This window comes from Pezoporus flaviventris, unplaced genomic scaffold, assembly GCF_033815535.1.
Source record: "Pezoporus flaviventris isolate CSIRO_AGI_PZ_B2104156 unplaced genomic scaffold, CSIRO_AGI_Pfla_v1 ptg000056l, whole genome shotgun sequence".
Lineage (NCBI taxonomy): Eukaryota > Metazoa > Chordata > Aves > Psittaciformes > Psittacidae > Pezoporus > Pezoporus flaviventris.
In genome coordinates, this window is record NW_026892604.1 from 542,667 (window position 1) to 568,748 (window position 26,082).

The following is a 26,082-nucleotide window of genomic DNA, read 5'->3' on the forward strand; positions in this document are numbered from 1 at the left end:
AGTTTTACCTGGGTGAAGTTAGAGAACAGCCTCATCTCTAGCAGCATCCTCACTCCTTTCACCACCAGCTCAGGGAGAGTGAGCAGGGATCTGCTCTCCACCTGCAGCCCCAGCACACGAGGTGGCTCTTCCAAAGCCCACGCTGCTCTCACGGCTCCCACACCTCGGCCCGTGCCCTTGGCTCAGCAGCTCAATTCCCTCTCCACATCAAGAAGGGCAGAATAGAGCCGTGGAGACTGTCCCCAGCCCCAGAGGGGTGAAAGAACGAGCTCGCCATTCATGACAAAAGCTTGGCCTGGCTTAAATCAACAGCCAAAGCTCTGTGGACTTGGAGAAGCTGTTGAGCTTCCTCCTTTGGACACAGGCACACCCCAGCCACACCAGTCAGTGCCAGCATGCAATCCAGAGACTCACCTTCTCCACCCGGAAAGGGATTTCTCTGCTGGATATTTGCAGGGCGGGAGCAATGAACTCGCACGTGACGTCCACCTGCATGATCAGATTCTTCACTCCCTCCTTGCCCACGATGGCGTGACACAGCAGCTTCTCCTTCACCACCTGCATGCGAGTCACACGGCACCCAGGGGGTGTTACCAGGGTGTCCAGAAAACATACTGCAGCTGTGAGCCACCCACCCACAGACCCCATTACTGCAGGAAGTTACAGCCATTGGTCTCCTCAGGAGCTCTCTCTTCTTTAGATGCTGCATCCTCTTCCTTCTGCACTCACATGTCCCTGATGTTACAACCCAACCGCCACAAAAGGCCCTCGGGAGTCTTGTGCTGCCTACAGCTGTCACAAGAATCCCTGCCACAAATGATTATTGGTTTGATTTGTCCCACTGACAAGCAAAATGCTTACTGAGAGCTCTAGGAACTCATTCAAAAAACCAAACCAGACGGTATGAAGGGAAACAGGTGATAGAAGGATCAATGCCAGCAAATCCTCCCTTGGAAGTTTAGTGGAAAGGATCCGTGGGAAAACCCCAAACAGCCAGCCTGCCTTCCTAGGATGTACTGTGTCCTCCGAGAGCTGGCTTTAAACCAAACCTCCCCAGGAAACAGACGTCTTCCACTTGGCATGAAAACCCTTTCCTTAAGCTGGATGCCCTTACATCCAAGACTTTTCCTCATTCCTCATGGTTTCACTTCCCCACATTCCTCCCTTTATTCCTCTCCCTTCCCTCTGACACACCACCACAACCCAACTCCTCCTCAGAGCCTACACACTTCAGAATCACCTGTGCTGCACGTGCAACGCAGGGTCTTGGGCTTCTAACCAACCTCAAGAGTGTGAAGTTCTCAAGACCCAGGGAAGGTGGAAAACCCAGTCCCAGGGTCTTGGCTTGGACTGCAGGAGCCAGGTAGCCACGGCTGAGCTCACAGATGCCCATTTGGCTTTCCAGGTAGGACACCCTCACCAGTGGCCTGACCACTTCATTCCCTTTCCGGTACCTTCTTCCCCCTTCAGCAAAGCCTTACGGGCTCAGGACTGCACAGGGACAGTCCCGTCGGAGTCAACCAGCTGAGAAATCAAGTCTTCCTCAAGCTACCACTGAGGCAATCCTTTAAAACACCTCTCAAACTCTAGGAGCAAATGTCAAGGGGCTGCAGAAATGCCCTGATGCGGACGGAACTCACCTGGGGGGTGCTGCAGGAGCCTTCCAGCACCATCTCCGCTGTCTGGCCAGGCATCAGCTCCGTCCTCAGCGGCTGAAGCTTAAACACGGGGCCGCAGGAGGAAACCTTGCCCTTGGTGTTCCTGACGGGAGGGAGATGCTTGCGCTGCTCAAGTGTGGTGCCACCTTCTGTGGTCCAATAGAGCAGATGGGTGCGTTGTCCTTTGTTTGTCATCTTGAAGCGGTAACAGCAGGGATCCAGGCTAGAGGAGAAGCAGAAACACAAAATGGCAGGGGAGCTGCTATTTGCCAGGGGTCACCCAGCGTCAGCACCCTGAGGGCACGACCTGATTGCACACTCGGCAACAAAACCACCTCCAAGAAGGCTGACCGAGCGTAAAGCTTCACCAAAAGGCAGACCTTGGCTGCCCCTAGGTTTGTCACCATCCACCAGCTGCTCTGCTTGCAGCCAGCAAGGAAGAGCTTCGTACACAGCCTGCCCCAGATGCAAGTGGGGGCAGGAACAGCCTCGCTGCCGTTCCACCTTCCCCTTGGCACCTGTTGTTCATGCCTCTGAGGCGTCTCTTAGGGAGCATCCAACCCTCATTGCCCCCAGCGTACCACCCTCTGGGGGCAGCCGACAGCAATGGCAACAGCTCCAAACTCAGCCCGCAGGCAAAGGCATGAAGGGCGGCAGAAGACGTGAATCACATGGACGCTGTCCCCTCCCTTGTGCAGCCACCCTGTGCAACCACACTGAGCGCAGCAAACTCCGGACAAGCACCAACCTCCCTGCAATGGCCCTGCTTACGTGGACGGCTCGTGGCTGCCTATTTTACCTCTCCAAATCTGTCCCAAGTGCTTAAGGTAGGATTAACCTGCTCTTTCTGCCCCAAGAATTCAGGTATCGGAGCACCACGGACCCCCTCTGCAGCCAGAGAAAGGAAGAGGCACCCCAAGAAGACGGTTCTTCTTGCCTGAGGAGGTCTCCAACACAAGGCAAACAGCACTTTTTTCCTCCCGTCTTTAAGAACATGCCTGCTTTCAGACACACACGTTGGGACCAGTGAATCCTCTCCTGCCAGCTCAGCGATTTCAAGTCAGACTCTTTGTTCATCCCACTCCACCTCAGCAGACTTCCACACTTCCTTCCCCTTCCAGGGCTGGTCCTGCACCCACCCTCGCTTGCCCGTGCCTCGCAAAGCAGGCAGGAGAAACCAGGAAAGAGCCACCACGCCTAATAAAGAGCAACCGGGCACGGAGTGCGGTAGAGGAGCCAACTGGGGAGTGACACAGGGCAAAGAAATTCTGCTGCTCCTCCAGGGCTCCCCGGCAGAGGTAGAAATAAACCAGCACCATTCATTCAGTCGAGGAGCTGCTAACAAGCTACTGCCCAGGCTTGCTGCTGCTCTGAGATGATACTCCAGAGCGAATGGGAAAGCAAGCAATATCACTGCAAAGAGAAACCTGGTTACACTTGCAAGGCAGCATTTCCCAGCTGGAGGCTTCCAGGACCTGCTCTTTTCCTCCAAATCTTTCTTCCATAAAGTGAGGAAATAAATGGATTAGGACTAAAGATATAATTTAGCAGCAACAATTTAGCAACTGGTCTGCAGCTGGGTGGCTTTTCAGAGTACCTAACGACTTTCAGATGGCCATCAAATGTTTCTAAAGGAACCCCTGTGGCTTCAGGGAAGCAGAGCCAGGACCTTGAGCACTGAAGAAGCTTGAGGGACTGCAGCAGAACTCCTCCTTGCTGAGCCCATGGGGAAGTGGGAGCCGAGAGATTCCCTACCTGAAGCAGGGGCCCAGCTTGAGCTCCGGGCCAAAGGGTTTGTCAACGACAATCGTGGTGCCAACGCCAACAGCCTGGACGGGGATGACGCAGGCATGACTGTTCTCAATGAACAGCACCACCTCGTCCTTGAATTGCTCCGTGTCATCCAAATTCGCAGTGACAACCACAGACACCTCGGCCTTGGCAGGGATCACTCCTTGACTGGGTCCAATACTCCACCACGCGTTTTCGCCAGCCTGCAAGACAACCAAACACTCATTTAGGATGCAAACCACGGACCTGGCTGCCACCAGCCAAGGGCTGCCCAGACAACACGGTCACACCAAGCCAGTGGCTGGGAAGATTCCACTGACATTCACGTACGACTTCTCGGGTTCATGCTGACACAGGGCAGCTCGCTTGGAAAGGAGCCCTGAGAGCACTGCTCCAAAGGTGAATCTGCGAGTCTGCTCCCTCACAAAGCTCATTTATCAAAGCTTGGCAACAAGCCCGCCAGAAAATTGTACCCCAGAAACTATTCCTGAGGAGTGAGGATGGGCGTCTCGACGGAGCCAGACCTTCAACTCCCTGGGGTGACCCGGCACAGCCCTGCTGTCCCAGCCAGGCCAACAGCCCGTGTCAGGGGAGGAGGATTTGCAGCCTGCCCTCATTCTTTCAGTCAGCATCTGCTCTGGCTCCAAGGGGCAGCACAGCGCAGTGCTGAACAGGAGACCTGCCAGGGCCACAAGGCTCTGCCGAGACACTTTCTCTTGGCTTTCTAGGTCAGCTTGCCTGCCCCCAATCCAGCCTGTGTCCCACAGACAAGAAATCTCTTGGAACCACGCTACAAAATCCCCCCACTTTCCAGACAAATACCCAACCTCTGATAACATCTCTGCTACTTGCTTATCCTTGAGTGTGCCGGAAAACGATGCCACAGCTGCATGCATTCGATGCACAAAGGCAGTGGCTATTTCTGACCCTGTAGGAGCTTCTTATACTATTGGACATCAGAGTTCCTGAGGAACCAGTAAGGGTTGGGATCCATCACTTCAGAACTTCACCACAACAGTCAGAATCTTATCCCAGCACAGACGTCCATCGTGAACAAAAGCTTCCACAGTCTGCTTACAATGGACACCAGTGCGCAGCTGATGGATAGAGGGAGGGAGGGAAGGAGAGAGGGAGGAAGGGATGGAGAGCTGCCCTAAGGGACGACTGAGGAGACACCAGTCAGTTCTCTTGAAGCTACTTACAGCTGATTCACTGAAGTGATCTGGTCACTCTGGCCTTGCACAAGTGACAGAGGAAGCAGAACACCGCATTACAAATGCAGCTGCGCTTGATCAAGCCGTGGCTCTAGCAAGAGCCATAGCTCTAACAACAGCATTCCCACTTTGTCAGGCTGACCCACTGGCCTCGTAGGGCTGCTCATGAAGGGGAAATAAACCCCGTCCTGCACCGGCTGGGTGCAGAGCCTTGTCCTGGGTGGTTCAGCATTCCTGGTGGCGGGGGACCCTCTGTTCTTCATTTCAAAGCTGCTCCTTATCCACACAAACAGCCAGCGCCAGGAAACAGCCCAAAAGCACCCCGAGCCCTGCACGAGGAGGAGATCAGAGCCTGAGGCTGGCTACCTGCTCCCACCACCAACCGGCCTCCTCCTGGCTCCTCAGCATCAGCATCTCCTCAGCACAAGCGTGGGGACCACTGCGGTTTAGCCTCTGCCCCGAGCACCAGCAAGGGGATGTTTCACAGAATCAAGGGGCAGAGCTTGTCTCCGTTTGTGTTCCCTGTCCACAGCTCACCCCTCCAGGATCGCATCTGCCCTCCCTGCCAGGCTGGGGAGGTCAGGGACACCACTCTGACCATCGCGGTTCTCCAGGACACGGCTACGGCTTGGCCAGCTGTTGCCACGCACAACGTTTCATAACCAAACTGCCCCTGCTTTTCCTCTGGGAAAAGCTCTCAGCTTGCTTCTAGAAGCACAGCCGTCTTGAAGACTTCTAAGCCTCTGTAATTCAGCTGCCAACAGGCACAGCACAACAGGACATGTTTGCTTTCCCCTGACGAGCAGAGTAACAAGTGCTTTGGTTACCAGCAAGTCAGAAAGGGCACTCAAGGAGGCAGCTGCTGAGGGCACTGGGGTGCTTGCTCTTTGCAGAGATGGAAAGCAGATTTTTATGGTGCGGACAAAGAAACCTGCCTGGGAATCTCCCACTTTGAGGGTCTCTTGAACCCCCAAACAGCTGCAAAAGCAGCAGGAGGGAAATTCAGCCCCCTCCTCCTTGCCCAGGGGGCTGAGCCTCTGCTCTCACACACTGCTGCTTGCTCCATGCGCGGACACAACCAAGTCCCCAGCGACAGGCCTGGGTGAAGCAGCTCCACAGCTTCAACAACCCAGCCTGCACCAGAACAAACCTCCTCTGAAGCCCCTCACAGACTCCCCTCCGCTGGGAAGCACCCCCCAGCCCCAGCACACTAGCCCTTCCCGCCCGCATCAGCCCATCAGAGGATCCCACAACCTTCTTCTGCTCCGCAGCCTGTTCCACCACGCGGCTTCCAGGAATTAAACAGCCTTCTTCTGCAGCCACACGCTCTACAACGCTACAGAGCCCACAGGCTCTGCAGGTACACAGACCTTACGAGTCTACTTCTGGCCAACAACCCAGCTGGTTTCACCCCCAGGGAGGTGTGAAACCCACTTCACCGTAAGCACCTTGAGGACAGACCTCTCAGTTCCAAAAACAAAGACTCCCACAGCTAAACGCCTTCCACAGAATAAAGGGAGAACTTGCAGAAATGAGCTCCTTTCTGCTCAAACATCTCTGCAAACTCTGCTTTACTGACGGGTGCCCCAGCTACAACTGCCCCCAGAGCCAGGCTTCTCTTGCTCCACTGGGATGGAACATCTTGCTTTCTCTCTCAAGACACGTCTCAGGGATGTGGAAATGTTGCACAGAAATAAAGAATTCAGTCACAGGCTGCTATGGGCCAGTCACTTGCACTGGAAAACAGCCCCAGCGACACTTACCATCTTTGCCGAGAAGGATGCAGGGATGACAGACTGATTGCAGAGGTGGAGGCTTCGGGAAGCATCTTGTAGAACTTGGATGCAGCCAAAATTTATCTCACTTGGGTGCACGTGGACAACTGGTCCTTCGCCAGTGCTCAGTAAATGGATTTTCTGCTCCAGGAGGCAGGCAGGAAAAAGAACAAAACAACAGGGAAAGTCTACAATGACTGGACAGCTCTAAGGGTGCTCGTAGGCTGGGGGAATTCTGACTCTTTGAAGCTCTCAGGGTTGGGAGGCTGAAACAGGAAGGCTGGAGCAAAGGTGGCACCTGGAGTGATCCCTGCGGATCGGAAAGCCACAAGATCCCATCATGAGGGGATACAGAACCCCCATCTCCCATGCATGCTTTTCACACCTCCTCCACGCTGTCAGCTCTCCTTCCTCTACCCTGTGCCTACGCCTGCTCCTTCTACTGCTCCATCACGCCATAAACCACCCTCCCTGACTGCTGCGGCTGCACGGCCACACTGCACAGCAACTTCTTCAACCTTCCGAAAGCTTCTCCTGTCAAAACCAGCACAGCCTGGAAGCAAAGCTCCTCTGCACAGTAGAGATCATGCAAGCTAGCTGCCTCTCATTTCTGCTTGTGTGCATTCCTGGGATTAGTTCTTTCTTGCATTGAGACATTCATTATTAATTGCATCATTCCAGCAGTATTTTTTCTGGTGACAGCCTGAGACCCAAAAGTTTCTTCCTGCAGAAGGGGCACAAACTAGTGGAGGAGGAATGGGGATCCTTTTGATAAGCCCCCTTCTCACGTCACTAAAACCAATGAGAATTCATTCAGTCTGGCTGGATCTCCCCAGCTCCAAACACCCCAAGCCTTAACCAGGCTTGTAGAGCCTCAAGAAAGCAAGGCTCTAGGGAGACCTTAAAGCAGCTTCCAGTGCCTAAAGGGGCCAACAAGAAACCTGGAGAGGGGCTTTGGATAAGGGCCTGTGGGGACAGAACAAGGAAGAATGGCTCTAAATTGACGGGGGGGGGTGGGGTTGTGTGTGATCAAGATGGGATCCCGGGAAGAAGTTCTTCCCTGTGAGGGGTGGTGAGGCTCCGGCACAGATTGCCCAGAGGAGCTATGGCTGGCACAGGCTGCCCCATCCCTGGTACTGTTCAAAGCCAGTCTGGATGTGGCTTGGAGCTACCAGGTTTAGTGGAAGGTGTCCCTGCCTGTGGCAGGGAGTTTGAACTGGAGGAGCTTTGAGGTCCCTTCCAACACAAACCACTCTGAGACGCTGCAATATCTTGCGTTCTGGAATAAAAACCAGCCACTCCCCTGAGCTCAGGTTTGCATCAGATGATGCACAGGATGTGTAACAGGACAGCGGTGGTTCTGCTGGCCCTGAAAGCTCTGCAGCAGTCAGCTACCAGGGAACTCCTGAAGCTGCACTCAAGCCATAAGGCAGAGCCAGAGAAAATGACACCCAGAAACTCCCATTTGCGCAGGCAACAGCCAGCCAGGTTTTGACCGGCATTTGCTGGCTGCGAGCAGCAGCCCAGCACGAGCGCAGCGCCTTGAGGATGGACTGACCGGGCACAGGGTCACTCAGTCCCATGTGTCGTGTCTTTAGGGACAGCCACGATCCTCCGACTGAAATGCTCACCCTTTGGGCAAAAGATTGACACGTTCACCTCCACGTCCAAAAGATTAAGTTAGGGCGAACTTTGAAACTAAAAACTGTTAGCCCAAGGGCAAAAGCTGTGCAAGAAACCAGTACTTAAAAAGCAGCTCACAGTTAAACAACTGGTTATTCTAGTGGGGAGAAACCTTCCTCTTCAAGGGAAATATTCCTTCTATATAAAGAGAAGTTGCTCCTAAGAGCAGCTGTGGTCAAACTTCAGACCTCCAGCACTGCCTGGCCTTCCTCTTCACTCTTTACACACATATCCACAACAGGGTGGAGTGGAGATACTTGGTGGCACCCAGGGGATTTAGGAGCAGCATTTCTGTTCACTTTCAGAAAAGTCTGAATGCCTGCAAGTACTTTCAAAATGTCAGCCTTATTTGTCGTTGCAGAAAGCATCAGGTTCCCAGCAACCCTCTGACATCCTCTTTCATGCCCCAAGGTTTGACAAGACTTTTTAATACAGCTGCTTCAAAAGTTAGTACCATTTTAAAGTTTCATTAACTAGATTCATTCTCAGTTTCAGCCAGATGAAGCCAGGAGACTACAGACACCACCCCCTTGTCTACATTTTGTTGTCATTGCTGCTGTTGCGAACTACATCTTTTAGCAGGCTTCAGCCCACGAAGGCTTTGCCTCATCCGCTTCCAAGCTTGGTGGACAAAGAAAGACTGTGCTCCAGATGCAAGCCCTGTGGAGACTCTGGTGTCCTTGGTGGGGCTTTTGGCAAGGACATCTGATGGATGGCTGTTGCTCACACATGACGGACCTGACTTTCAGCAAAGCTCGGGGTTTCAGGTTAAGCTCGTTATCCTGTCTCACATCCCCGTAATTAAATGCTGTGTCAGACACTTCCACACAGACACACGCAAGTGTCAGACACACCACCTAAGGGGATACCAGCCTCCCTCTCCTCCAGGCATTAGTGTTGCTTATGCCACGAATCCCTTCTTTCCTTGTAGACAACAGCCATAGATCATTTTCTCTGGAAGATCCCCTACACGCTTTACACGCCACCAAGATGAGAGGCACAAAGCTGCAGGTCTGCCCCAGCACTCACCAGTGGGGATTCTTTACTCCCAAACACCGCAACATGAGCAACGGTGTCCTGCTCTCCTGTCACCTGGACTTCCAGTGTGAACGGGATCTCCACCGAGCTGTGAGGCTGGATAATCCCACGGGGCTCAGGGCTGGAGTACCACACAGCAGCAGCATCCTTGTTCTCCTGTAAGGGACAGAATCAAGCACGACTTCAGAGCGACCTTTGAGGAAACTTTCAACTCTTCAACATCTACCACAACGGCAACTCGCACACGGGCCTAAAAATCCCTAGGAGGAAGCAGAAAGGCACAACTCAAGATGCAAGACATGTATGGGTTCAGCATCCTGAGGGGGTTCAAAGCTGCTGCCTCCACAACCCCCCGTCCCGTGCCGACAGCCTCCTTGCAGCAGCTTTTCACAACCCTGCAAGCTCTCCTGCATTGAAAGCATCCTGAAGACTAGAATATAATCTGCTTCCTGGAGAGTTTAAGCTGCTTCCTCAAGCTGATATTCAGGTAGCTTCCTGTTCCCAGCAAACCTTTAGGCTTGAATACAAACCAGCAACATCTTAACCAAGCCTGTTGTTTCCCTAACAACAAACCCCTAGGTGACATTGGAGCCAAGAGGCGGATGCGATGGCAAACCTGAGGAAGAGCCCAGTAGCAGCCTGGCAGGTTGCTGTCGTTCACAAGGGTCAGCATCTGCTGATAAGGGACTTTGAGAGAGCATCGTCCAAATGTCACAGCTGGGTGGAGCACTCGCAGCAGGGGAATGCCACATCTAGGCAGAGAGATGAGCAAAAGGGAATTAGGTTCTGAGACAGTGTTGCTTGCTTGTTTACTTCTCAATGAGCACCAAATGGAGCAGATACATTTGTCACCGTCAAGTAGACATCTGATACCCCTACAGTGACAAACAGCCTTTAATTTCTTTTCACCCAACAACCTCTTGCAAAAGAGGGGCAGACCCCGAGTCTCAGCATCACAAAAGCTGCTCAGTGCCCAGGCAGAGCACGTTGCCCTGTCCCAGGTCAGCTTTGCCCCTCCTTTGCCCCAGGAGGCTTGCAAGGACCCTCTCAGTGGCCCCAGCAAGGTGTGAGCTCTGAGGGAGCTTTCCCACTGAGGAGCAGCGCCCTGTGCCGTCAGCCGTAACCCTCTCCCACGCCCTGTGGCTGCCTTGGTCCTTTCCCCACGGGTCCACACACCAGCTGCTCCCATTTGCACTTGTTCTACTCAACTGCAGCCCAGGCACTGACTGCGCAACTCTGCCTGGGAGAGGGAACAGCACCGCTGAGCTGCATCCCTCTTGCCATTGAACTGACGCCCACCGCAGCACAACAGGCCTGAATCTGCCTGAAGCAAGAACAACTTTTAGCTTAACTCTGAGAACATCAATGCTCAACAGAGCCAGAGGGAAGCACAAAAACCTGAGCTCACCTTCCACACCAAGGACTACTTTGTCTTTCAGAAGATCTCACCTTTACTTTTCCCTCACCACTCCTGCCCTAAGCCCCTCACCCATCTGCACGCCCCCTCCTTAACTGAGACAGACAACACCTTGCAGCAGCTGCTCGCTGTAGCCCAAACCAGCGTTGCATTCTGGTCACAACCCAGCACAAGTCCAACGCTTGCAGGAAGGAGGAGAGGCGGCCCTTTGGAAACATTACACCTCAAGCCCCCAGAGCAGGCCAATAGGGAATAGAATCACAGTTTCCTGTAGGAAAAGGCTCTGGGCCGTGCCTGTGGCTGAGCACAAGTGCTGCTCATCATGGACTGCTTTCCATGCGCTGCTCTTCTCCTGTCTAGCTGGGCACAGCTAGCTCATTGAGCAATGCTCCTCGTTTGGAGCTGGAGCCAGCCAGCTCTGTGCAAGGCACCACCACTTGCTCGTGGCAGATGCACAGCGAAAGAAGACGGGCTGCAAGGAAGCGCTGGTACCTGGCTCTGATGGGCAGTGATAACACCTCTCTGCCAACACCATCCACATCGACCACCAGGGCCAGCTTGTATCTCTTCACGGTGTTGGAGCACAGGGTGACCTGGGAGACAAGAGCATCAAATACTTCATCACTCCCCAAACCCATCGTCCATACGCAGAGCCCTCCAGATCTCGTTCCACGGCAAGGAAAGGGAGGATTTAGTAGATATTAGGAAAATGAGGTATCAGGAAGAAGTTCTTCCCTGTGAGGGTGCTGAGGCCCTGGCACAGGTTGCCGAGAGAAGCTGCGGCTGCCCCATCCCTGGCGCTGTTCAAGTCTAGCTTGGACGTGGCTTGGAGCAACCTCATCTGGTGGAAGGTGTCCCTGCCCATGGCAGGGGGTTGCAACTGGATGAGCTGTAAGGTCCCTTCCGACCCAAAACAGCCTAGGGTTCTCTGATGTTTGCCTTTAACTCTTCTGCTGGTTCACGTGTAGAGCACAGTCTCTGGCAGTAACAGAAGTCTTTGGACAATATCTGAATTACTGAATACGCTTTGCGGTTGCCAGGGCAGATGTAGAGCCCAACACTAGCGCACATCTCTTACTCGCATGATGCTCAGAGCCAGCAGTGCTAAAGCCCCCTCAACATCACTGAAGCTCCAGCTCCACCTCTGAAGCACGCAGGGCTGGACTCTTCCCGTACCTGGATATCCAAGTGTCCCTTGGAGCAGACGGTCCCTGTCAAGGGCCTGATAGTAAATTCAGCTGGCTTCTTGGCACCTCGCGCTGGCTTTCTCCACGACGGACCAGTGCTGTCTGACACCTGAGCAAAACTGGTCACGCTGGGTGCTCCTGAGCCGTCCCCAGGAATGCGAAGGTTGAAGTTGAAGGGCACCGGGGAAGTGTTAGTGAGGCGGCAGCACAGGGTGCGAGGAAAGCCTGGGAAAAGAACACAACAGCAGTTTATTACCCCCTGATTCCTGGGGTGGACATCCTGCTGTGATGAAACTGCGCTTGGAGTTTGCCTCCTTTCAACGGCAATTACAGCCGATTGAGAAGCTCTGTGGGGAAGTCGTCCTCAATTAAGTTCCCTTCTACGCTTGTCACACAGAAATGCCCACTCTGTGTGACGCTGAACACCGCAAGTGTCTCTCTCTAACTGTGAGGAGCTCTCACCTCCCCCAAACCAGCACCAACTCCTTCTCAACCATGACGGTGCATCCAGAACATTTACTCTGAAAAGTCAATCCGGAAAAGTCCCTGTGAACTCCACAAACACTCCCACAGTTTTCAAGAGATAAAAGCAGTATGTTGGCATCAAAGGGATGACCCAGGAAAGGAAAGGAAAGGAAGGATGAACTTGGGAGCCACAGCATGATGCAGAGCACTCTAAAGCACCTTCTCCAGACAGGAACCCCGATGCATCTCCTGGTTTGGGACAACCAAGACTGAGCCCGTGACAGCTCACAGCCCACTTCACTGGAGGCAAACCTGATGCTTGCTCAAGAACAAGCAGGACCTGTGTCTCACCCTCCCAAAGGAGTGGGGTCACACAGCCACGCTGCACGCTGGCTTTCATTACCCCACAAAGGCTGACATGGCTTCAGCTTTGCTACTTGCTTTCCATAATGGAAGCCACTGACACAACCACAGCTCATCTGGGGGGTTGAGTTCACATTTAAACTTTAGACCATCTCAGAGACAAGTCCTTTGTGAGACTGAGATGGAGAACCAGAATCTGCATCTCAGCGGACATGCTCTGCGTGCACAGCCACCAGCTCTGCCAGCAGAGCTGGCCTTTTGGTGGGGAAGGAGGAGCCCACGTCTGAAGACATGGCTGCCCCATGCAGAGCTACTGCTTGGCCATGTTACCCGGGAGCTGACAACGAGTTGGCCTCGCAGCACTAATTGATTTCTCACGCTAACGGTCAGGTGGGGAAATGGTGCCCTTGCCTCACAACAGCAAAATTCACCCAGGGCACCTACAACGGGCCTTCAGCTCCCGGGAGAAAGACTTTCACAGTCATTCTGTTGCCAGGGACTGGGAGACTGGGGCTGGACTGACTGTGAGGGACACCAGAGAACACTGACTTTCTACTCCTTAGGTTCTATTTGAACCATTCAATTGGCTCCGTGCCGTTCTATCTGGTAATGTTTGAGCTCACCACGGCAAAATACTGCCTAGCAGCTGGCAGTCCTGCTTTTGACACGCTGAAGGTGGCTACGGAGGAACACAAGTGACAATGCTGTCCTGGCCAAGTGCTCCATTTGGGTAAGGCTCAGACCTCCCACCCTGCAGCCCAAGCCCAGGGCACACTCACCAAAGGAGACTTCACCGAAGCTGAGGGACGACACATTGAAATGAAATGCCGGCCCGATGACACAGCCGCTGTGAGGACAAAGGCAGACGAGACATTGCCTTGGTTAAAGAGAACTGCAAAGCCTTCAGCTTTCCTTGCCGTTGCGGTGGGTAAAAGCCGGCCTGAGAACCTCAGCGCCTTTCAAATCAACCCCTCACCCTCATGCTCAGCACAGCATCCAGGTGGACAGGAGGCAGCCAAAGCAAAGTGGTCAGCAGCCCATAGCTGCTGGTGGGGCTTGGGGCACAGTGTCGTGCAGGGTATGCCCCCAAGTTGGTGATGGCCTGAGGAAGGACACCAAACGAGTGACGGCTGCGTGCCTCACTTTCCCCATCTGGAACGTGTTGGACGCAGGGGTGTCCCCACTCAAAGAGGGTCAAGGTAACTACCCTTGCCAGCCACAGGTTTCCTGCTTTGGCATTTCTTAGCTGGAACTGCTCTTCCCATGGAGTACACGAGCACCTTTCTAAGAAGATCTTGATCCACGCAATCGTTACGGGGGCAGGACTTTGAGACATGAAGCCAGGGGAGCCCCAAACATCCCTTGACAACAGCAGCAACAATTCAACACAGTGGACAGTTGAAGCTGGGACGAAAGCATCAGCTTATCACCAGGGCACCAGCTGACACATCCAAGAGCAACACGTCTTAAACCACCCAACACAGAAGCGTCAAATCATCTACGGTGCAAAAGATTTTTAGGATCATCAAGTCCAACTGTCACCCCAGCACTGCCAAGGCCACCACTAAAGGGTGGTGTCACCGTGTCACTAAGGGCCTCATCTACACGGTTTGGGAACACTTCCAGGGATGGTGACTCCACCACTGCCCGGGGCAGCCTCTTCCAATGCCTGACCACCCTTTCGGGGAGAAACTCTTCCTAACATCCAGTCTAAAACTGCCCTGCGCAGATTGAGGCCGTTTCCTCTTGTCCTTTCCCTTCTTACCTGGGAGAAGAGACCAGCCACCTCCTGGCTCCATCATCCTTTCAAGTAGTTGCAGGGATAATGAAACCTGAACCCACCACACCACCTCACCTGCCCTTAAATTCATCAGACTTTGAGGCTCCAAATTCCAGAACTCACCAACATCCACCTGAATCACCACGTGAAGCTGCACAACACCCATTCATATATTTCATGGCTCATGCCAACCAATGCCAGCTCTGCCTCTCAGTTCAAAATCAAGGACCACAGCAAATGGTGCCTTCAACCCAAACTATTCCATGGCTCCCTCTTGCTGACAATTACACTGCATTTGCTGCTGCCGCTGTTGCAAGGAGTCAGGGTCAAACTGGAGTCGAGGTTAGCGTGGGCTCTTAGTGTGGGGATGCCAGGATGACAGCCAAGATCAAGACCTCAGACAGGCCTTTTCTTTCTCTGCTCCGTCAGCAAATGAGGGAGGTGGGACATGATTACCCAGAGAGAGCTACAAAGGTGACCACCAAGCTCTTAGAACCCGCCTCACCTCACAGTCAGCGTCAGAGGCTCAGGGGATCCCTTCACCCTGAACTGGAATTCTTCTGTGAACTGCCCCAGGACAGTAGCATTGAAGGAGATCCAGATGACCTGATGCTCGAAAGGCAAAAGCACGCCCTCCCGGGGGGCAAAGGTGAAGCAGGAGCCCAGAGCTCTCTCCGCATAGACCACGCCGAAGGGAGCCTCAAGAACTCCTCTGTTGAGCAGGATCACCTGCAGCAGCAGCAAGAAAGCAACACGGAAATACATGAGGAATCCTCCTTGCTTACAGAAGGCTCACTTCTTTCCTAATTTTGCAATTAACGTCTGTAAAAGGCAGAAGATGCTGAGCACTGCTGCCAAATACAAGAGGCCAAGTTCTGCCTCGGGGGGGGGGTTCATGCAAAGCAGGGATAACTTCACACAAATAGAGCCACTCTGGGCTTATTCCCCTGACACAGAGCAGTCCACTTGCCCTGCAGTGCCAAGGACCTGCTCAGCACCACCAAGTTCATTCAGACCCATCCCACAGCTCCATGAGGCTCACTGCTGCCCAGGAGCCATCCGCATCCACCCCATGCCCTGCGACCCGTCCTGCTCACCCTGTAGCTGTGGCTTGAGCCCACAGACACCTCCCCGATGCTCAGCTGCTCACAGCTGAGTTCCACCTGGGGCCCGACGCCTTCCCCGCTGATGCACAGGGGCAGCCTGCTCTCACAGCCTGTGGAGGGAAATCTCTGTGAGTGCAATTCCCTCTGCTACCCGGCAGTTCCCAGCTTGTCTCAGTGCTGCTGCCGGTCCCTGGGCTGCATGGAACCAGCTCTACGTCCTCCAGGAGAAGACAGGGGACCCATCTCATCCCTCAGGAGATACGGCTTGGGGCTGGGTTCTCCTTTCTAACCAACGGCCTGGGCTGGTGTCTCAGAGAAACACAGACTGCTTTGCGTTAGAAAGGACCTCAAGATCATCCACTTCCAATTCCTTGCCATGGACAGGGACACCTTCCACTAGACCAGGTTGCTCCAAGTCCCGACCAGCCTGAACTTGAACATTGCCACGGATGGAGCAACTTCCTTGGCCAGCCTGTTCCAGCGCCTCACCACTCTCACAGGAAAGAATTCCTTCTGTATATCAAAACTAAATCTCCCCTGTTTAAGCTCGAACCCACCACCCCCCTTGTCTTATCTCTCCAGTCCCCGATGAAGGGTCTCTCTCCAGTCGTGGAAAACCAGCCTCCTCATTGAGCAGATCACATAAGCCATACCCGTACTGCTAACGTACACATCCCTCGGTGCAAAGGCAAGCGAGACCTCGACGCTTACAGCCAAACTCCAAGGTGGGTCCTTTCCCTTAAATTTGCTACAGATGACAGAGCACAAGATCTTCAGGCTGAAAGCTGCTCTCAGCCACTGAAGCAGCCTAAGGTGCCTGAATCCTGGCTCAAACTTTGGATGAGGTCTCACTGCCATCCCATTCTACTCTGCACACAAAGCGAGCAGCACGAGGAGGAGGAGAGAGCCACGCAACAAAGACTCATCTTGGACGTAAATGGTCTACAGGGGCCTGGTGCTCCTTCACTAAAGCTGTGTTGCAAATGCTGCCAAACCCATGGCAGGAAAGCTTATTCCTTCACTGCTTTGTCTCTTCTGGCATCAGGAAGCCAGAGCCCTGCTCTCGGACAGGAGACCACCAGGAACCACAGGGACAGCGGCATGTGCCAGCACTGCTCTCTTGAGCCCTCCAGAACTACATGAGATCCGAGTGGGCTGGAAGAGTGTTTGTATCTCCTCTGTGGCAACAGGAGCAGGAGGAAGGAGCTGTACCTGAGATGTCACAGTAGACTGTCTCTTGGTAGACTCCGGCTTCTTTGGGCTTAAAGATCACGCTGATTTCAAGTGAAGAATTTGGCAAGATATCTCCCTCCTGAAACAGAAGTGACAGCAAACCATTTATCTTCAAACATCACATTCTTGTTTCCACTACAGCCCTGTAAGCCTTTCTTTAGAGCACCAGCAAAGAGCAAGGAGCAAGCGACACTTGTCAACAGAATTTATAGGAGAGCTTGCAAGCAGCTGTAGAAACACCTTCCAAAGTCCCTCGCCTTTACTGGCACCCGCAAGGGGCATTTTGTTACCCTCAGAAGAGATTGAGCTCTTGCTCAGGGATTTAAGTCTGGGCCACGCTACCACTTTCTGCAACTGTCTGCTGCTTCCTCAGGGTCTTCTCTCTCCGCTGCTCTCCCAGAGGATCCTGGCACTGGTGCTCAGTCCCAGGAAGCCTTGTCACACATTTCAGGAGGCATCCCTGGTTTCTATAGGCTCTCGCTTCCTGCAACTGGTTTAAGCAAAGGCACCTCTTACAGCCCTTCAGCCCTTAGCATTACAAAGACAGCTGACCTAAGTAGCTACACCTCTGGCAACTGTAATACTGCCCTACAAGAATTAAATATTTAGTTTACAGAAGCAGATAAAAAGAACAGAGTCGCTTTTCTAGCAGCACAGCCAGGCTTTGATTCTGCTCTGCCGTTGGGTATTCTCAGGAATTTGCCCAGAACGGCCTTGAACTGAGTGGAGCCTCCAGCACTCCTGCAGCATAAATATTCACTAGCTACGGTTCTTCCCACTGACACAGCACTTACAGCTTAGAGGACAGCCCCCACAAAAATTAAAGAGCTAGAGCATGGGAAGTTATTGGCCTCCAGCTGTAAAAAAATCCCCAATGCACAACCTGCTCTGAGTCAGGAGAACACGGCGAAGGACAGGTAGAGAAGAACCCTTTCAAACACCAACCGACCAGTAACTGGAAAAGTCTGAAAGAAGAAAGTCACTTGCAATCTTCTCAAAACCTAGAGAAACTCTCCGTGTGGGGCAGGAGACACTGCCCGTGACACAAAGCCCTTGCTCTCCCGGCCTCCTCCCTTTCCTGCCTCCCCGTTCCTCTTGCCAGGGCAACTGGAGCTGGCTCAGTGCCTCAAGGCATCTGTCTGACTCTGCATTTGATCCTAGCCCCACATAACTCAAACTCAACATCACGACGGTGAGCTGCCACTGCACCAAAAAGTACAGTTTCAGCAAGAACCTGGAGAACACCGCAAAGGTGCATCTCAAACAGTGAGGACTCTAAAGGAGTTTCTCAGAGTGGTCAAGTCCCTAGGGGCATGATTTGCTCCATACCAAGACCACACCGATTGCTGGGATCATTCTGTACGCACTCGTTAACTAGTGCAGGAGGCAGCTTTGAGCTTTGGGCACGTGCCATTTCTTCCTTTACAAGCTAATCAGAGGAGGGTGAAGCACACAAACCCCCTTGCCAGGGATGATGTCTTGCCATCCGCCAAGCACCAGGAAGCCATCCACTCATGCATCACGATCCTCACAAGGGACACATCTCCATACATCCAAGGTGCTGCTGGGTCCCAAGGCACAGCAGATGAAACTCCTCTAAGGCACCTGAGGAACAAGCTTATGGACTAGCATTAAGGCCTCTCCTTTTCCAGGGATCAGCACAGCTCTCAGGAACAATGCTAATACAGCACCCCTACTGGAGCCTTGCATTCGTATCCTCGCTCCCAAGAGAACCGGCCCAGCAGTTAACAGGCTCAGGTCTCTTGAGCTCCTGACAGGAAATCACCATCCAGCGGGATTCAGCGTATCGGGGTGGAAACTTCTGGCAGTCCATCCACAGAGATGTTCCCTGCATTGGCAGTGAAGCTGTAAGCCAGAGCGTTTGACTCCAATGACGGAAGGCCAGGAGAAATCATCACTTTATCCTACTATTATTATTATCCTATTTATCCTACTAGTCCATGGCCAAACCCCATTCTTTAAAGACAGAACTATGATGGGAAACCCTTCGTCACTTCTCCCTTCATTCCTGCTCTATGGCAGGCTATAAAAGCAGAACGTTATTTCTCTCGGGAAATTCCAATAGGCTGTTGAAGAGGTTCTTCACGTGCCTGCTACTCCCCAGGAAAAAGAACTGCTGCATAAAAGGATGTCATAACACTGCACAAGACAGCAGGGGAGAGACTCGTGTAGGAGCCTGCTTTGATTCAGCCCTAGAGCAAACTGTGTCACAGAAACACGGCCATTTAGGAAAGGTTTCCACTCCCAGCTTGGGGCTTCATGTCGCTACATCATCACATCTTGATGTGGACAGGACTCGGCCAGAATTCCAGAGCTCCCCTTAATGCACCTCAGGAGCTCAAGAGCAGGTGAAGCTCATTGTGGAGACATAGTGACCGTAATGAAGCAGGAGCCCTGGGGCACACTCCAGAACCAGCTCTGACACACCACAGGATGCTCTGAATGCTCAGCTCAGCAGCTCCCACTCTCCCCGATATCCTTGCTGCTCTGACACACTGGTGGCTCTCAGCCTTACATGGGTTGCAGGAGCAACCGAGAAGAGAACAGCAGCCCCTTCCTCGGAAAACAAAATAAAACAAATAAACTAGTTTCACCCACTGTAAAAGAAAGAAGAGGTTGGGATTATTCCAGGCTTTACTCCAAGATGAGAAGGGATGTTGCACTGCTCAGACAGCAGGCATTCTTCATCCCAGACCATGCAACTATTCAGAACGACGGCTCTGGCTGATTGAAGGACATGGGCGTTTTGCTTGCATCACCAGGTAAGGGAGCACTTTTCTCTACCTATCTGCAGTAGAACTCAAAAAGCCTGTTTAAATCTGAGAGCCTCGTGTCCAGGCTCACAGACGACACTGGAAGGGAGACTCAGATGTGGTATACATCCAGGTTTTAGGAAGGGATTGCTGTTCCCGTGATTAAACCTGGGCTCAATGGGGGCTCCTTTCCACAGGGGACCATTTCATTCTGCAGGTCAGTATGTGAACCAACAGTGCACCAGTGTCCTTTCTTCAGCCCCATGCGCTACGTGGAAACGTGTCCTTACAGAGAATAACTGATAACCTCTGGCCACTGTGAAGACACTCACAAAGTGCCCTTAATTCACAGCCCTTGCAGCAGAGCCCAGCCTGGGGGCGGCTCTTGCTGCTGTTCAGAAAGGCTTTTTGCAACAAGCGCCCCCAGCCTCACCAGAAACCTGAGGTCTCCTCTCTTGGCACATCAAGCAGCTGACGTGGGATCTGCCAACGGACCTCATTCAGAGATGACAAGGAGGAGGAGCAGGAAGGGAGGTTCTCAGCCATCACTCACCATGGGCACAATGGTGAAAATATCATTGCAGAAAGGCACGGAGTCTCCCTGCACCTCTGTCCCCTGGTTCTGGGAGGTGCAGATGGGAAGGGAAGGCTGTTCTCCGAGAGGGCGCACCACCCCGTGCTCCTTAGGAACATCAACCAGCTTGTCCTCTTCCTGCCTCTGCAGCCTGTGCCATGGGAGAGACGAGCCAAACAGATAACTGAAGAAGCAGCACATTTGCAGAGCCTGTGCATGAGCAGCAAAGCACCTGGGGAGGAAGAGCAGCAGCTCTGCATGGGGCTGCCCTGAGACAGGGGCTCCCACATGGATCCCATTATTCCCCTCGTTCCCAGCACAGCAGGGCCTTTTACTCCTCACTGACAAGCTAACAAGAGGTTTCTTAAAGCTGGCAGCCCTCAAGAAAAAGCCTCCTGCACTGGGAGGAGGGGCCACAAACCAGGACACTGAAAGGCAATTCCCCAGCCTACAGCAGGTCGGCCTCCACCTTCTGGGCCAACTAAGCACTCTACCCTGCGTGTGACTGCAAAAGGAGCCTGCCAGCTTATCAAAGAAGAAACCGCTTGACTATCACAATAGTTGTGCCACCTGCAGCTCTTCAGTGCTACTGCTCAGTGCAGTCCCAGGTACCGAGTGCCGACACCTTCCTCAGCCTCACGGACCCTCCGTAGTGCACGGAGCTCTGAACTCAATAGTCTGCGGCTCCCAAATGTGAATTTGCCCTCTGAGGCAATCCAGGGATTGCAATCAACCTTCTCTCCCCAGAACATCATCCTCAGCTGTAGCACGGGTGGCACTGGAATGGCAAGGGTTAAGCTCCACGCTGTGCATGGCTTCATGGGCCCTAATCCGTTCAAAAGCCCCAACAGCCCTCTGAGGCTGTGCGTTAGTTTTCCCCTGGGGCATCTATCTTTCTGAGGTGAATCTCTCAAACAAACCTCAGCTTCTGCCGCTCCTCCTCTTCCTGATCAACAGAACGCTTCCACTGGAAGTGAGCCGTGATGGCACTCTGATTGTGGATGACCACGCATCTTTGGTTTGACAGCGTGACGGAAGTCTTCTCAACCGTCAAGGAGCTCTTGTCAAGCCTGATGTTGACATTTACAGCTCTTCCACAAAGGCTTTTGTGAACATCTTCACCTGGAACAAAGCAAAGGCAAGACTCAGCTCATCTCACTCGCTGATGGAAGTACAAGGAACAGAGCAATCTGCAGGCAACGGAAGAAAGAGCTGCAGCTTTGAGCTGCATCAGCAGTTCCCCGCACCTGGACATACATCATATCCTGACAGCTGCACACGGTACAGCATGAGGATGTCCTAGCACCACCTTAGGCACCTTATTCTGGGGGGGTGTTCGTGGAGGTTTATCCCCAAGGTGACAGCATTTACAGTGAGACTTTTCACTTCTGCCCAGCTGCCTTTGGGCCGCCATCCCACTCAGCTCACAGGGAATTCTACATCCAAGTCACTCAGTGACGCTGAGGACCCTCACCTCAGTCAACCCTTGCCCACGCTCTCCTGCAGGCAGGAGATGCCCCCGTGTCGTCTCATCCTCATCTCCTGGTCCTGAAAGATTGGGCAGAGCTCTCATCTCAGAATCCGAGCGGGAGCATTTGAAATGAAATGGAGAAGGGAAGAAGGAACAATGGAAAGCACAGAGCAGCTTCTGTGCTGAGCTCTGCACTTAAAAGGGTGCTACTGGGCCCTCAGATCCACCTGCCAACTCCTTCTTTTGCTCCTGCTACTCTCACAGCCGAGTGCCTCACCACTGCCAGCACGTCCTTCCTTGTCAAACGTGCTGCTGTTACCACTTCACCACTGGAGAAGTGAGTCCCTTCACTAGGGTAAGTGTCCTCTGGAAAGCTGGAGACTTCCAGCACCAGAGCAACACGCACAGCAGCACAGCCATTTCAAAGTGTTTCTCCAAGGTGGTCTTCACAACCTACCTTCAGACATCATTACCCCCCTCACATTACTGACTCCAGCCCTAGCAGCAGCTTGTTCATAAACCCCACCATTAAATAACTGCTGCTAACATGGGGGTTTCTACAGAATCATTCCCAGGCTACAGCAAAGCTCAGAGCACCCTAATGGCTACCGCTGCCACAGTTACTGCTCCTCACGGTCACAAGTCCTCAGCATGGCCCAGCTCTCAGCACAGCACCCACTGCACCCACGCGGCACATCACAAGAAGAGGGTCTCTACCTCAAAGGCCTTGCCAGGAACTGTAACACAACAGATCGGGATGAAAAGCAATGACCAGTCAGGAGAGCTCTACGGGACAGGTTGCAGGCTCTTCAGACAGCTCTCCTGCACGTTAAAAGCCATCTCCTTTTCAATCAGGCTCCTTGCTATGCACCCTTCTGCAATGGAGCACTCAGAATATTCACCGTCGCCCCCTGTGCACCGTGCTTAGGAAGATCTGCCGGCCTTGTTACAGGCTGAAATAGTCCAGCCCAGGAATATCTGGCAGCCAGCATGGAAGCTTTGCTCTACCCAGTGTGAAGGAGCCTTGCAGAAGGGATTCAACGGACAATGAAGCCATCAGATGATGACAGACAGTGCAGACACCGCTCTGTTTGGAAGGACACACAGAGGGTGCACCACGCACTTACCTGTGTCATAATGAACTATCATGGGACTGGAATAAACACCGGTCTTTGGCGGGTGAAATTCCACCGTGACTTGCATCGCTTCTCCAACGCCAAGAGTCCCAATGGAGGGATCCACAGAGAACGGGCTGCAAGGCAAAGAGAGAGATCAGGACTGTACGGGAGATCTGGGCCCTCCGTTAATTTTGCAGTCCACCTCACTTCAGCTCACTTGTGCAAGCAAGGAGCAAGCAAACCACCGTCGGTACAACAAAACCAGAACATCCAGGATCAGAAACAGAGCGGGTGACTCTCCCTGCTGAAGAGAACCAGACCTCAGAAGATCCCGGGGCATAACATGACCTCAGGCCCCCATACTCTGCACCCAGTTCTCAGTTCTCAGCTCTCCACCTCTGCACACGTGCAATCCAGTTACTCAGAATTCCACTTTTTTGTGGAGTTCACTTCAAACTTCTGTAATGCTTCCCATTTCTTTATTGCAAATCGGGACTGAAATAGTTCATTGCTGAAGTTGGGGAACTCCTAAAACCCTTGTCAAGGAGCTCTCGACACACGCTCTAGCACCCAAGCGAGTAGTTGGCAAGTGCATTGCAAATAGCAGGTCTTGGAGTATCTTTCACCTGCACCCTCCCTAGCTTTCTGGTTTGGGCTGTAGTCCAGTTCTGAAGGCACTGCCTGCTCCTCTCCACTTCAGAGCTCCTTCTGCTTAGGCATATTTGGTCCCAGGCATCAGACCAAGCCCACGGGAAAACAAAGTCCCCGCACCACACACTCGTATTGCCAGGGCCTCCACAGCAATTGCTTTCATCTATGATCTCTGCTTGCTAATGTAGACACAGCTGCTGATGAACTCTTCAGTGCCTCTCACCAGCTCATTGCTCGCCCATTTCTTGATGCTGCGTTTGGCCTCCGTGACCTGAGCCCCTCGAGCTCTCCTCTGCCACGCAGCACCTTCTTCAGCAGTCAAGCTGCCTTCCTACCTTGGCTCTTCCAATCTAACAGCATCAGACCTGCAAGATGCTGCCTTGGAGACACCACTGCACTGTAAAACTTGCTTGCAGAGCTTTCTCAAAACACTCTAAGCAATGGCAAACCCCACGGATCCTGCCCATGTCCAGCACCTCAGATACTCTGCCTCCTTTTTCTCACTGTTTACAACTCCATGACCACGCAACAGCGTCTGCACAAGACATGAGCTCCTTTACCTCAGAGTGGTGATGCTGTAGCAAGCCTCCCGATTCCCCACGTTGCGCACCAGCAGAGTTTTCTGGGTGCTGAACCTGACTGGACAGTTGGAGAAGTTCAGCTGCTCAGGGAAGTCCAGGCTGGCTCGGGCACCTATGGCTCGGATAGGCACAAAGAACTTCTCCCTCTCTGTGATGATGATAAGCTCGTCGAAATAATCCTGCAGGGAAAGAAACAATCTCAGCACAGTGCCTTTAGCACCATGCCCATGGCAGAAGAAGAGCTGCTGCTTTCTGGGACTCTCGCAGTAGCATTCCATAATGCACTCGCACTTTTTACCTTCATGGCCTTTCATGACACATTATTGCACAAGCAGGGGCAGCCAGGGACCATGGGGCAGGTCCTCTTTAGTTTTCTATAGGCATGCTGCTTGAGGATTGCACAGAGTATTCAACTACATTTAAGCAGCAAACAGAAGATGAGTAAAAGGCCATGCACAGACAGCAGACTCTCGGCCCTGAAGCCAACAGACATTACCTTAGATATTCCACCACGGAAGGAGAAAACAGCCTGAAACTGGCAAGAGCCTCCAGCCTACGGGAGCACAACCTTCACCACCAGGAAAGAGTCTCCCCCACGTCTAGATCCAGTGCAACCCTACTGAACCCAGCACCAGTTCTTCAAAACACACACCAGATGCCTGCTTTGGAATCCAGCCCTGCAGGTTCCCCTTCCCCTCAAGGCGCCATCTCTCGAGACCTTCAGTCTCACCTTGTTCTCATCAGGTCTGAAAAGGATGCGGTAGGTTGAAGACATGCCCGGTGCTACCTTATAGTCCTCATCACTCGGGCTGATCAACTCGAAGTAAGGAGAGTTCCCCAGGATGACGTTCAGCAGACGAGGAACCTGCAGGAAAGACACAGAACTATGATTTTGTCGCTTGTGGAAACATGAGAAGGGACCAGGACGGGCCACGTGCCATCCTTCCTTACCACCTTTCCAAAACACTTTTAGCTCTGCGTAACGCACAAGGGTGGACTTGAATCCCTTCTGCTTAGCTACATAGCTGCAGGACAGAGGCCGTAGGAACAACATGCCCTGCTGTGAAGGAAGCAGGAAGGAGATGCAGTACCTCAAGTCATTCAACAAGCCCAGAGAACATGCCTGCTTCTGCCTGCACACACCCGTGCAATCATGCCTCTGGAGGCGGAATGTATTATCTGAAGGCAACCCAGCGTGGGTTATACGGGGGGGGGGGGGGAGGGGGCGGGAAGGAAGTCACTTCTGACACACCAGCGTGGAGTGCGGCGGTCAAGCTGCGGTGCTACTCATGGGGGTGGACCAGCAAGAGAAGGAGACCACAAACACTCTGGCCTTCCTGAGAATAAAAGCTTACCTCAAGAGCAACCATCCCCAGGAGGAAGCAGATGGCAAAGAGAATTTAAAGGGGGCTGCAAAGCAGCAAGGGAGATCCATAACAAAAGGAAAGGCTGGTGCAGAGATGAGAACTAACGTGCCTGTATGAACCCCCACAGGCCGTGCCTACCAATGATGGTCCTCAAAGGCACTTTCTGCTTTGAGATAGGTGGCCAGCACTGCCTCACACTGTGGTGGCTTCATCACCGAAAGCCACCCTGAGCTCTCTGGAGGCTCTTGCTGCCTGGGGACTGCAGCCAGGCCTCTGCCAGTGCAGGAGAGCCACATTTCTGGGTATCCCTCCTCAGAGCCAGCCTTTCCTGCAGGCATCCTGCTGCAAGTGTCTGTCCTCTGCGATACCACAGGCACGGGGACAGCAAACAGGCATTCTCTAGCACACAGGCAGCAACCCCCCAGCACCCAATCCCAGCTCATAAAGTATAACAAGGAGACTTTGAATGACAGGCAGCTCCACTGATGAACACACGAGGCTTGGAAAAAAGGGAGGCTCATTCTGCACCCCCGACCCAAGCCTCATAACCCATGGCCAAGGCAGCCCTGGACGCTCTAAACACCCTTTGCTCCCAGCAATGCCCTGGGGCAGACAGCTCCAGGAGCCCATTTCCCACTGCAGCCACACGTTCCGGTCGCCAAATCCCTTGGCACGTGAGCCCAGGTGGCAAAGATCTTCAGCAGGAGCCACCCAGGGCACCTCTTGAGGGTGGGGAGGAGCAGCCTGAAGACAGGAAAGCAATTCCACAGCAAGTAGGCAAGAGCACTGAGCAGAGAGCGAAGCACTTCCGTACTGGAGTGATTACAGAGCACCTA

At 53.1% G+C, this 26,082-nt stretch overlaps 1 protein-coding gene across 1 annotated transcript in view; it reads right to left on the reverse strand.

The window, feature by feature from the left end:
- Positions 1-21,999, reverse strand: part of LOC133277470 (hydrocephalus-inducing protein-like) — a 43,938-nt gene extending 21,939 nt beyond the window's left edge. Inside the window, exons 1-15 of the mRNA XM_061469311.1 lie at positions 21,987-21,999; positions 20,979-21,180; positions 20,038-20,209; positions 16,690-16,789; positions 15,469-15,587; positions 14,877-15,100; positions 13,371-13,438; positions 11,753-11,988; positions 11,069-11,169; positions 9,776-9,911; positions 9,151-9,315; positions 6,427-6,579; positions 3,414-3,652; positions 1,641-1,881; positions 415-558 (exon numbers count right to left, since the gene is read on the reverse strand). Coding sequence (XP_061325295.1) covers positions 415-558; positions 1,641-1,881; positions 3,414-3,652; positions 6,427-6,579; positions 9,151-9,315; positions 9,776-9,911; positions 11,069-11,169; positions 11,753-11,988; positions 13,371-13,438; positions 14,877-15,100; positions 15,469-15,587; positions 16,690-16,789; positions 20,038-20,209; positions 20,979-21,180; positions 21,987-21,999 — 2,313 coding nt within the window. The remainder of the gene's footprint in view (positions 1-414; positions 559-1,640; positions 1,882-3,413; positions 3,653-6,426; positions 6,580-9,150; positions 9,316-9,775; positions 9,912-11,068; positions 11,170-11,752; positions 11,989-13,370; positions 13,439-14,876; positions 15,101-15,468; positions 15,588-16,689; positions 16,790-20,037; positions 20,210-20,978; positions 21,181-21,986) is intronic.
- Between the last annotated feature and the right edge of the window lie 4,083 nt (positions 22,000-26,082).